The sequence below is a fragment of the Myxocyprinus asiaticus genome, chromosome 13 (genome assembly GCF_019703515.2).
Source record: "Myxocyprinus asiaticus isolate MX2 ecotype Aquarium Trade chromosome 13, UBuf_Myxa_2, whole genome shotgun sequence".
Lineage (NCBI taxonomy): Eukaryota > Metazoa > Chordata > Actinopteri > Cypriniformes > Catostomidae > Myxocyprinus > Myxocyprinus asiaticus.
Window position 1 is genome coordinate 4,567,324 of NC_059356.1, and position 13,165 is coordinate 4,580,488.

At 42.7% G+C, this 13,165-nt stretch overlaps 1 protein-coding gene across 1 annotated transcript in view; it reads left to right on the forward strand.

Moving 5' to 3' along the window:
* LOC127450574 (oocyte zinc finger protein XlCOF6-like) overlaps positions 1-13,165 on the forward strand; it is a 66,801-nt gene that overhangs the window by 15,027 nt on the left and 38,609 nt on the right. Inside the window, exon 2 of the mRNA XM_051714809.1 lies at positions 10,945-11,961. Within this exon, the coding sequence (XP_051570769.1) occupies positions 10,945-11,961 (1,017 nt within the window). The remainder of the gene's footprint in view (positions 1-10,944; positions 11,962-13,165) is intronic.

A 13,165-nucleotide genomic window follows, 5' to 3' on the forward strand; every position in this document is an offset into this window, starting at 1 on the left:
GAAGCCATTTATCATCACATAGTTGTTTGGCTTCTTTTTAAATCATAATGATAACAGAAATCATCCAAATGGCCCTGATCAAAAGTTAACATACCCTTGAATGTTTGGCCTTGTTACAGACACACAAGGTGACACACACAGGTTTAAATGGCATTTAATGGTTAATTTCCCACACCTGTGGCTTTTTAAATTGCAATTAGTGCCTGTGTATAAATAGTCAGTGAGTTTGTTAGCTCTCACGTGGATGCACAAAGCAGGCTAGATACTGAGCCATGGGGAGCAGAAAAGAACTGTCAAAAGATCTGTGTAACAAGGTAATGGAACTTTATAAAGATGGAAAAGGGTATAAAAAGATATCCAAAGCCTTGAAAATGCCAGTCAGTACTGTTCAAATCACTTAAGAAGTGGAAAATTCTGGGATCTCTTGATACCAAGCCGAGGTCAGGTAGACAAAGAATTTTCGGGATACAAAGAAAAACCCACAGGTAATCTCAGGAGAAATACAGGCTGCTCTGGAAAAAGACGGTGTGGTTGTTTCAAGGAGCACAATACGGCGATACTTGAACAAAAATGAGCTGCATGGTCGAGTTGCCAGAAAGAAGCCTTTACTGTGCCAATGCCACAAAAAAAACACCTTGACACGCCTCACAGCTTCTGGCACACTGTAATTTGGAGTGACGAGACCAAAATAGAGCTTTATGGTCACAACTATAAGCGCTATGTTTGGAGAGGGGTCAACAAGGCCTATAGTGAAAAGAATACCATCCCCACTGTGAAGCATGGTGGTGGCTCACTGATGTTTTGGGGGTGTGTGAGCTCTAAAGGCATGGGGAATCTTGTGAAAATTGATGGCAAGATGAATGCAGCATGTAATCGGAAAATACTGGCAGACAATTTGCATTCTTCTGCATGAAAGCTGCGCATGGGACGCTCTTGGACTTTTCAGCACGACGGTGACCCTAAGCACAAGGCCAAGTTGACCCTCCAGTGGTTACAGCAGAAAAAGGTGAAGGTTCTGGAGTGGCCATCACAGTCTCCTGACCTTAATATCATCGAGCCACTCTGGGGAGATCTCAAACTTGCGGTTCATGCAAGACGACCGAAGACTTTGCATGACATGGAGGCATTTTGCCAAGATGAATGGGCAGCTATACCACCTGCAAGAATATGGGGCCTCATAGACAACTATTACAAAAGACTGCACGCTGTCATTGATGCTAAAGGGGGCAATACACAGTATTAAGAACTAAGGGTATGCAGACTTTTGAACAGGGGTCATTTCTTTTTTTTTCTTTGTTGCCATGTTTTGTTTTATGATTGTGCCATTCTGTTATAACCTACAGTTGAATATGAATCCCATAAGGAATAAAAGAAATGTGTTTTGTCTGCTCACTTGTGTTTCTTTAAAAATGGTACATATATTACCAATTTTCCAAGGATATTCAAACTTTTGAGCACAACTGTATGTCATAACATTTTATGGAGATTTCTCGCTTAATTTACTTTTGCATTAAAAAGTGCCTTTTGACGGTGAGAAACAGTGCACACTCTCGCTCACACACAGACACAGCACGTGCAGGGAGAGAGTGCAGCTGCAAGGAAAATTGACGTGCTTGGTTTAAGTTGTGTTCTTTGTTTTATTTGTCAAATGATGGACAACATTTTGAATTATCCGTCAATGTTTACTTAAGTAGTCAGGGCAGTGATCAGGGAGTCCCAATCCCAATCGCAAAATTGTTCCAGGACACTGAAACATTCTCTCCATAAAAAAAAAACAATGACACAATACACTGTAAAATTCAGGGAGCATTGATGTTCACTCACCGGAAGTGCCATGATGTCTTCTGAAGTCTCTCAAGTCTAGACAAAAAGTACAAATGTAAATATATGATGTCAAAGCCATTTTTGCTCTTTAAAAGATAGTTATCTTGCACCTATAATTTTCATGAAAGGGACACAATCTTTTAAATATTAGAGTTGTTAGAAAAAGATTTAAAAACACTGAATATGACCGCATTACATTTGAGGTGTAAATGCTAATCCATCCAGTATGTGTTCTGGCAGCAGCGTAGCACCACCCCTCACCTGTCAATCAACTGCTGCGCTAAAAAAAAAAGTTTAAACTTTGCCGATTACGAGTGGCTTTTAAAAGAATAACGGAAGGCGGGGCCGGTTCCGGGTCGTGATTCCACACATCCGGCCCCTAATTAGGCTGATGAATCCCGAGAGGGATAAGGCCGACTGGAGACTTAAAAGACAAACACACACAGGTGTAGGACAGTTGTCCGTAACTCTGTCTGTTGCACTGCCGTCTCCGGTCGGCATTATCCCTCTAGGGCTTCATCAGTCTAATTAGGGGCTGGGTGTGCGGAATTACGACCCGGCCCCGCCCTCCGCTCTGCCACGCCGTCCAATTGGAAAATGTTAAAAAGCGGATATACAGTATACAGTGCTGTCAAAAAGTATTTGCCCCCATACTGATTTCTTCTGTTTTTGTGGAGATCTCATACTAAATTGTTTCAAAAATTCAAACAAAATCTTAACATAAAACAAAGACAATCTGAGTAAACACAAAATGCTGTTTTTTAATGATAATTTTATTTATTGAAGCAAAATAAAGTTATCCAATACCAACTGGGCATGTTTGAAAAAGTATTTGCCCCCCCTTAGTTACTAAATCCCCAAATATATGAAACTGCATTCATTATGGGGTTCAGCTGTACTAGACACACCCAGGCCTGATTACTGCCAGCCCTGTTCAATCAAATCAGTACTTAAATATAACTTTTTCAGCAGCATGAAGTTGGCTAAAATGTATCACCCAATAGCACACTATGCCAAGTTCGAAAGAAATTCCAGAAATTATGAGGAAAAAGGTGATAGAATTACATCAGTCTGGGAAGGGTTACAAAGGTCTTGCTCAAAGGACTCTTGGACCCCTAAGAACCACAGTGAAAGCCATTATCTCCAAATAGAGAACTTGGCACAGTAGTGAACCTTCCTAGAAGTAGCCAACCTTCCAAAATTCCTACAAGAGCACAGCAACGACTCACCCAGGAAGTCACAAATAATTCAAGGACAACATCCAAGGAACTAGGCCTCTCTCGCATCAACAAAGGTCACTGTTTATGACTATCAGAAAGACACTGGGCAAAATTGCCATCCATGGAAGAGTGGCAAGGTGAAAATCACTGCTAACCCAGAAAAACATTAAGGCTCCTCTGAATTTTGCCAAAACACACCTTGATGATCCTCAAAATTTTGGGAGAATGTTCTGTGGACTGATGAGTTGAAAGTGGAACTGTTTGGAAGACAGGGGTCCCATTACATCTGGTGTAATCAAACACAGAATTCCACAAAAAGAACATCATACCTGTGGTCAAGCATGGTGGTGATACTGTGATGGTGTGGGGATCCTTTGCTGCTTCCGGGCCAGGATGACTTGCAATAATTGAGGGAAACATGAATTCTGCTCTCTACAAGAAAATCCTAAAGGAGAACATCCGGTCTTCAATACGTGAGTTGAAGCTGAAGCGCAACTGGATTATGCAGAAAGACAATAATCCAAAGCGTAGGAGTAAGTCCACCTCTGAATGGCTCAAAAAAAGCTAAATTAAAGTTTTGGAGGGGCTTAGTCAAAGTCCTGACTTGAACCTGATTGAGATGCTGTGGCAGGACCTTAAACCCTCCAGTGTGGCTGAACTAAAGCATTTCTACGATGAGTGGGCCAAAATTCCACCACAGTGTTGTGAAAGACAGATCTCCAGTTATCAGAAGCGTTTGGTTGCAGTTGTTGCTGCTAAAGTTGGCTGTAACAATTCGGGAAAGGAGGAAGCTGGGACAGGCTTGACAAAACACGTAGACATTTATTGTTGCACCTTTCAAAAATCAAAAACCTAATCAAAATCAAATCACTTTATTTTCACTCAACCATATACACAAGTGCAACAGTTTGGGTGCAGTTCCAAGCAACATAGCAGTCATGACAGTGATGAGACATACACCAATCTACAATAAACATCAGATATACACAACACAATTTTCACAACTAATATACACAATTACACACAGCACAATATTCAAATAATAATATACAATGTACAGTATACAATACACACAATATAGAATACACAGTATACAATTGTGGAGCAGGACATGGTCATGTGTCTGTCACTGGGGAGAGGGGAAGCGGTAAGGGCCATCACCTGGTGATTAATGATACGTAACACCTGTGTCTAATTACAGTTACGACGGAGATGGGCTTGAAAAGGCCGCCGAGAACACCAGAACGGGGGAGAGAGTCCCAGTCACAGACCTGACATTCCATGAAGCTAAATGCTGTAAAGCTGTTGAACTTAAATATTTATGAATTTATGTTGTCTCTTATGACTAAAGCTAAAGTAGATACCTTGTTGTGAAGCTGAAGAGTAAATGACCTGCTGTGAAGCTGAGGAGCCAAAGACTGTTTGTTAGACTAGGAAAAACCATTAAAGCTTGATTTACCTGGACTGCCACCCCGCTTCCTTATTGTTGAATCTTCTACAACAATAAAAATAATATATATATAAAATATACAGAAAGGTTGTATAGTGTTGTATTGACATTCAGGCTGTTGGTTGATAGTCATTTGCCAATGTGTTAAGAGAAAATATAATTTAATTTATGACGGTCCAGTGTGAGATTAATAAAGTGCAGTGCTGATGTATATCGATCGTGAGATGTCCGGAGTTCAAAAGTCTGATCGTTTGGTGGAAGCAGCTGACATGAAGTCGGCCAGTGTGGGTCTTGATGCTGCAATACCACCTGTCTGATGGTAGCAGTGAGAGCAGCAAATTGTTCGGGTGGCTGGAGTCTCTGATTATTCTCCGATGATGTGTCTGGCTGTTTATACCACTCTTTGCAGGGCTTTGCAGTTGAGGGCGGTGCTGTTGCCGTACCAGGCAGTGATGCAGCAAGTCAGGATGCTATCTACAGTGCTGGTGTAAATCAGTGTGAGGATGCAGGGGTTCATTCCAAACTTCCTCAGCCATCTCAGGAAGAAGAGGCGCTGGTGAGCCTTCTTCACAACAGCCTCTGTGTGGACGGGCCATGTGAGTTCCTCAGTGATGTGAGTCCACCATTGATGGTGATGGGACTGTGTTCTCTGTCTTTTCTCCTGAAGTCCATCACAAGCTCCTAGGTCTTACTGAAGTTGAGGGAGAGGTTGTGCTCCTGACACCAGCGTGTTAGAGTGTGCACCTCCTCTCTGTAGGCTGTTTCATCATTGTCAGTGATTAGGCCTACCACTGTCATATCATCAGCAAACTTGATGGCGTTGGAGCTGTGTTTTGCCACACAGTCATATTTGTACAGGGAATACAGGAGTGGGCTGAGAACAGAGCCCTACAGGGATCCAATGTTGTGGGTCAGTGATGAGATGTTGCTGCCCATTCTAACCACCTGGTGTCTGCCTGACAGGAAGTCCAGGATCCAGCTGCACAGTGAGCTCTTCAAGCCCAGAGCCCGGTGTTTCACGTAAAGCTTGGAGGGCACTATGGTGTTGAATGCTGTGCTGTTGTCCACAAACGGCATTCTCACATCTGTGTTCCTTTTTTCCAAGTGGGAATGAGCAGTGTATATTGTAAATACCATGGCATCATCAGTGGAGTGGTTGCTTCTGTAAGCAAACTGTAGTGGGTCCAGGGAGGCAGGCAGCACAGAGCAGATGTGGTCTCTGATAAGCTTTTCAAAGCACTTGCTGATGATGGGAGTTAGGGCAACAGGACGCCAGTCATTTATGCAAGTTATCTTTGACTGTTATGGACACAATGGTGGATGTCTTAAAGCATGTGGGAACCACAGACAGGGAGAGGGAGAGATTGAAAATGTCCGTTAAAAACACCCACTAGTTGATTCGCGCATGCTCTGAGAGCGCGGCCCGGAATCCCGTCTGGACCCGCAGCTTTGCGAATATTCACCCATTTGAGAGATCTGGTTACATCCGCTACAGAGACAGTAAGTGAACTTACCTCTGCTGTGTCGGACACGGGTGTTCTCTCCGTGGAGGCGATGTTTTCCTCAAAATGAGCATAAAATGTGTTTAGCTCGTCCGGAAGAAAGGTGGTGGTGTTCACAGTAGAGTGCTTAGTTGCTTTGAAATCTGTGATGTTAATTCCCTGCCACATACTTCTCACGTCGGTGGTGTTGAACTGTGCTTCAACTTTGTTTTTGTATTGGTGTTTGGCTGCTTTGATTGTTTGCGGAGAGTGTAACGGGCATGTTTATACTCCTCAGTGTTCCCGGAATTAAAAGCGGAGGTCCACACGTTATGTGCTGCATGAACATCGTTAATCCACGGTTTCTGGTTTGGGTAGATCCTTATTGTTTTGGCCGCCACCACATCTTCTATGCACTTCCTAATGAAACACGTTACAGAATCTGCGTAGACCTCTATATCATCACCAGAGGTGGACTGGAACATCACCCAGTTAATGTGATCAAAACAGTCCTGTAGCATAGAATCCAATTGGTCTGATCAGCACTGGATCGTTCTGAGGGCGGGTGCTTCCTGATTCCGTTTCTGCCTGTAAGCGGGCAGAATGGAAGAGTGGTCCAATTTTCTGAAAGGTGGGCAGAGGATGGATTTGTAAGCATCCTGGAAGGGAGAGTAACAGTGATCTAAAACCCTTTCCCTCAGTGAGCTGCATGTGATGTGTTGGTAGTATTTAGGCGAGATTATCCTGAGATTGGCTTTGTTAAAGTCCCCTGTAACAATGAATGTGCCTCAGGATGCGCAGTTTCCTGCTCACTTATAGTCCCATACAGTTCCCTTAGTGCTTGCTCTGTGTTGGCTTGTGGTGGAATGTACACGGCTGTGATGATGACAGCCGTGAATTCCCTTGGTAACCAGAATGGTCGACACTGTAGCGTGAGGTATTCCAGATCAGGGGAGCTTGATTAGAATGTACGTTCCTTCGATCACACCATGAATTGCTGATCATAAAACATACGCCCCCACCTATGCTTTTCCCTGAGAGATCTTTAGTTCTGTCCGTGCGATGCACATAGAACCCCATAGGCTTGATTGCCGAGTCTGGAACTTCAGTAGATATCCAATTATCTGTAAGGCAGGATAATGCAGCAGTCTCACGTCTCTCGTTGGTAGGAGATTCATGCCCTAAGTTTGCAGAGCTTGTTGTCCAGAAACTGAACATTCGGCAGAAGAATGCTGGGTAGTGGAGGTCAGTTGGCACGGCATCTGACGCGGACGGCAGCTCTCCTTCCCCTTTTTCGGCTGCGCTTTTTTTGGTTGCGGCCACGCGTTCCAAACAAAGGGCTCAGCTTCTGTGTTTGTAAATAGAGCATCATCAGCGTTGTGGGACTCAAAGCTTGGTTTCCGATGTGTGAATGAAACGCCATTGTCCAGAATAGTTTGTCTGTCATATACAGTAACACTGATAACATATAACATTAAAAACAAAAAACTGCTAAGTTGTGTTGGAGTTCGCAACACGGCTGCCATCCTCGGCACCATCTTGGAACATGTTTTTTCAGCGTCGCACAATAAGGCTTTTCAGCTGAAACATTCACTGCACGTGCTGCTTTTCAGCAGACACGTTCAAAACAACTTCACACACAAAGACATTGCTCATGCATCTCTCTCTCTCCATCTGCTGCTGTTTCCTCCCCTCAAATACTCCCACCGCCTCTCACTGGAACGCGAGACCGGTGTGGCACACAGGTGGAACTCATTAGCCATTTATCTTCCCGGCCTCGCTCTGCCCAGGCGCCGCTCAGCCCCGCCCTGTTCACCACAGTGGCACAACTAGCTATTAAGTTTAAGGGGCCAGTAAGTTTTTCACATGGGTGATATACAGTTGAAGTCAGAAGTTTACATACACCTTAGCCAAATACATTTAAATTCAGTTTTTCACAATTCCTGACATTTAATCGTAGAAAAAAATCCAGTTAGGATCACTACTTAATTTTAAGAATGTGAAATGCCACAATAATAGTAGAGAGAATTATTTATTTCAGCTTTCATCGCATTACCAGTGGGTCAGAAGTTTAAATATACTTTTGGTAGCATTGCCTTTAAATTGTTTAACTTGGGTCAAACGTTGTGGGTAGCCTTCCACAAGCTTCTCTCAATAAGTTGCTGGAATTTTGGCCCATTCTTTTAGACAGAACTGGTGTAACTGAGTTAGGTTTGTAGGTCTCCTTGCTCGCACATGCTTTTCAGTTCTGCCCACATTTTCTATTGGATTAGGGTCAGGGCTATGTGATGGCCACTCCAATACTTTGTCCTTAAGCCATTTTGCCACAACTTTATAGGTATGCTTGTAGTCATTGTCCATTTAGAAGACCCATTTGTGACCAAGCTTTAACTTCCTGGCTGATGTCATGAGATGTTGCTTCAATATATCCACATAATTTTCCTTCCTTTATAATGCAATCTATTTTTTGAAGTGCACCAGTCCCTCCTGAGGCACCCCCACAACATGAGGCTGCCACCCACATGCTTCACTGTTGGGATGGTGTTCTTCGGCTTGCAAGCCTCACCCTTTTTCCTCCAAACATAATGATGGTCATTATGGCCAAACAGTTCATTTTTGGTTTCATTAGACCAGAGGACATTTCTCCAAAAAGTAAGATCTTTGTCCCCATGTGCACTTATAAACTGTAGTCTGGCTTTTTTGTGGAGGTTTTGGATCAGTGGCTTCCTTGCTGAGCAGCCTTTCAGGTTATGTCGATATAGGACTCATTTACTGTGGATATAGATACACTGGGGGCCAAAAGTTTGGAATAATGTACAGATTTTGCTGTTTCGGAAGGAAATTGGTACGTTAATTCCTGACTGGCTGCATCTCCGCCTGGTACGGCAATAGCACAGCCCACAACCGCAAAGCACTGCAAAGGGTGGTGCGAACTGCCAGACACATCATCGGAGGTGAGCTTCCCTCCCTCCAGGAAATATATACAAGGCGGTGTGTGAAAAAAGCTCGGAGGATCATCAGAGACTCCAGCCACCCGAGCCATGGACTGTTCTCACTGCTACCATCAGGCAGGCGGTATCGTAGCATCGGGACCCGCACCAGCCGACTCCATGATAGCTTCTTCCCCCAAGCAATCAGACTTTTGAACTCTTGATCTCCCACGATCAAAATACATCAGCACTGCACTTTATTACTCTTACTCTTATATCTCACACCGGACTGTCATAAATTATATTATTATTATTATTATATATATTCTCTTAACAACTTACTATCAACCGACAGCCTGAATGTCAATACAGTGCAATACAACCAACTGGTGACTGGTGCCAAAAACAAAAAGCATCCAGTGAGCGGCAGTTCTGCAGATGGAAATCTTTGTTGATGAGAGAGGTCAACAAAGAATGTCCAGACTGGTTCGAACTGACAGAGTCTACGGTAACTCGGATAACCACATGGCAACAATGAAAAAAATGAAATGATCCCTGTTCAAAAGTCTACATACCCTTAGTTCTTAATACTGTTTATTGCCCCATTTAGCATCAATGACAGCGTGCAGTCTTTTGTAATAGTTGTCTATGAGGCCCCGAATTCTTGCAGGTGGTATAACTGCCCATTCGTCTTTGCAAAATGTCTCCAGATCATGCAAAGTCTTTGGTCGTCTTGCATGAGCCGCACGTTTGAGCTCTCCCCAGAGTGGCTCGATGATATTAAGGTCAGGAGACTGTGATGGCCACTCCAGAACCTTCACCTTTTTCTGCTGTAACCACTGGAGGGTGAACTATGCCTTGTGCTTAGTGTCATTGTCGTGCTGGAAAGTCCAAGAGCGTCCCATGCGCAGCTTTCGTGCAGAAGAATGCAAATTGTCTGCTAGTATTTTCTGATAACATGCTGCAATCATTTTGCCATCAATTTTCACAAGATTCCCTGTGCCTTTAGAGCTCACACACCTCCAAAGCATCAGTGAGCCACCACCATGCTTCACAGTGAGGATGGTATTCTTTTCACTATAGGCCTTGTTGACCCCTGTCCAAACATAGCACTTATGGTTGTGACCATAAAGCTCTATTTTGGTCTCGTCACTCCAAATTACAGTGTGCCAGAAGCTGTGAGGCATGTCAAGGTGTTGTCGGGCATATTGTAACCGGGCTTTTTTGTGGCATTGACGCAGTAAATGCAGCTCATTTTTGTTCAAGTATCGCCGTATTGTGCTCCTTGAAACAACCACACCGTCTTTTTCCAGAGCAGCCTGTATTTCTCCTGAGGTTACCTGTGGGTTTTCTTTGTATCCCAAACAATTCTTCTGGCAGTTTTGGCTGAAATCTTTCTTGGTCTACCTGACCTTGGCTTGGTATCAAGAGATCCCTGAATTTCTTAATAAGTGATTTGAACAGTACTGACTGGCATTTTCAAGGCTTTGGATATCTTTTTATATCCTTTTCCATCTTTATAAAGTTCCATTACCTTGTCACGCAGGTCTTTTGACAGTTCTTTTCTGCTCCCCATGGCTCAGTATCTAGCCTGCTCAGTGCATCCACGTGAGAGCTAACAAACTCATTGACTATTTATACACAGGCACTAATTGCAATTTAAAAAGCCGCAGATGTGGGAAATTAACCTTTAATTGCCATTTAAACCTGTGTGTCACCTTGTGTGTCTGTAACAAGGCCAAACATTCAAGGGTATGTTAACTTTTGATCAGGGCCATTTGGGTGATTTCTGTTATCATGATGATTTAAAAAGGAGCCAAACAACTATGTGATGATAAATGGCTTCATATGATCACTATCCTTAACTAAAAGATCAGTCATATTTTCAAAATCAATGTTAAAATTTCACAATTTCTGCAAGGGTATGCAAACTTTTGAGCATAACTGTATATACTGTATATATAAATATATAGACTTCCATTACATTGAGGGTCATTTTTATTGCTTTTCTTTGATATTCATTGATATTTTCTTTTTAGACTTGATGGAAATTAAAGAGGAAAATCAAGAACCCTTAGAAGTGGAAGAAGAAAGTCAAGAACTGAATGAAGTGAAGGAGGAACATCAGTATCAGAATCCTCATCATTTCATAACTGAAGAAACACATAAAGGATATCTTAACAAGCACATGAGAAAGCACACTGGAGAGAAGCCTTTCACATGCCTTCAGTGTGGAAAAAGTTACACAAAGAAATTTGGCCTTAAGAGACATAAAAGATTTCACACCGGAGAGAAACCTTTCACATGCCATCAGTGTGGAAAGAGTTTCAGACAGAAACAAAGTCTTCAGACACACATGAAAATTCACTCTGGAGAGAAACCTTTCACATGCCCTCAGTGTGGAAAGAGTTTCATACGAAAAGGAGATATTAACAGGCACATGAAAACTCACACAGGAGAGAAGCCTTTTACATGCCTTCAGTGTGGTAAAAGTTACATAGACAAATTAGGTCTTAAAAGACACATGCTATTTCACACTGGAGAGAAACCTTTCACATGTCTTCAGTGTGGAAATAGTTACACATCTAAACAATCCCTTAATGTGCACATGAGAATTCACACTGGAGAGAAACCCTACACTTGCCATCAGTGTGGAAATGGTTTCAGACGGAAAAGAGATCTTAAAAAGCACATGAGAAATCACACTGGAGAGAAGCCTTTCACGTGTCCTCAGTGTGGAAAAAGTTACATGGAAAAATTTGGTCTTAAAAGACACATGCTATTTCACACTGGAGAGAAGCCTTTCACATGCCTTCAGTGTGGTAATAATTTCACATGTAAAGGATCTCTTCAAGTACACATGAGAATTCACACTGGAGAGAAACCTTTCATGTGCCCTATATGTCGAAAGAGTTTCATTTCTAGAGGAAACCTTAAGGATCACATCAGGTCTCACACTGGAGAGAAGCCTTTCATATGCTCTCAGTGTGGGAAGAGTTTTGCTCGTATAAGAAGCCTTAATATGCACATGAGAATTCACACTGGAGAGAAACCTTAAGGCCTTTGCACATCAAAGATTTCTCGCCACGATTAACATTTTCAGAATCAGCTTTATTGCCAAGTACTCTTACACACAAGGAATTTGTCTTGGTGACAGGAGCTTCCAGTGCACAACAATAAAAAACAGCAACAAGATAGAGATAATAATTAAAAATAATTAAAAATTGAATAAAAAATGTAATAGAATATAAAGTATATATAGAACACACAATAAGACTAATATATATATATTTCTGCCTGCCTGGCAGACATCTCGGCCTGGATGAAGGAGCACCACCTGCAACTCAACCCAGCCAAGACTGAACTCCTTGTCTTTCCAGTCAACCCTGCTGTTGAACACAACATCACCATGCAGCTGGGTGCAACTACAGTAACTCCTTCCAAATCGGTCAGAAATCTAGGGGTAACCATCGACAACAGACTAAATTTCACAGACCACATCTCAAAGACCGCAGGATCATGTAGATTTACACTCTACAATATCAGGAAGATAAGACCCTTCCTCTCTGAACATGCCACACAACTGCTTGTCCGATCACTTGTCATAACTAGACTGGACTACTGTAATGCTCTCATTGCAGGCCTCCATGCATGTGCAATTAGACCCCTGCAAATGATCCAGAATGCAGCAGCACGTCTGGTCTTTAATGAACAAAAGAGCGCATGTTACACCACTCCTTGTCTCTCTCCACTGGCTGCCGGTTGATGCACGTATCAAATTCAAGGCTCTGATGCTGGCATACAGAACAGTCACTGGGTCTGCTCCAGCATACCTAAAATAATTTATGCCGAGCTACGCACCCACTAGAAGCCTGCGGGCGGCTAAGGAACGTCGCCTTGTTGTACCAACACAAAGAGGCACCAAAACACTTTCTCGGACTTTCAGCTTCATCATACCACGTTGGTGGAACGACCTTCCCAACTCCATCCGTGAAGCTGACTCACTCTCTGTCTTCAAAAAAACGACTAAAAACACATCTTTTCCATGAGCACTTAACCAGTCATTAAAAAAAAATAAAAAATCCTGTTGCACTTTATTCTGTTTTGAATACTATTCTGATGCTAGTGAAACTTTGTAATACGGCACTTTTCATACACTGTCTCAAGATGATTCGCTTATGTGTTCCTCTTTTGTAAGTCGCTTTGGATAAAAGCATCTTCCAAATGAATAAATGTAAGTGTGTGTGTGTGTGTGTGTGT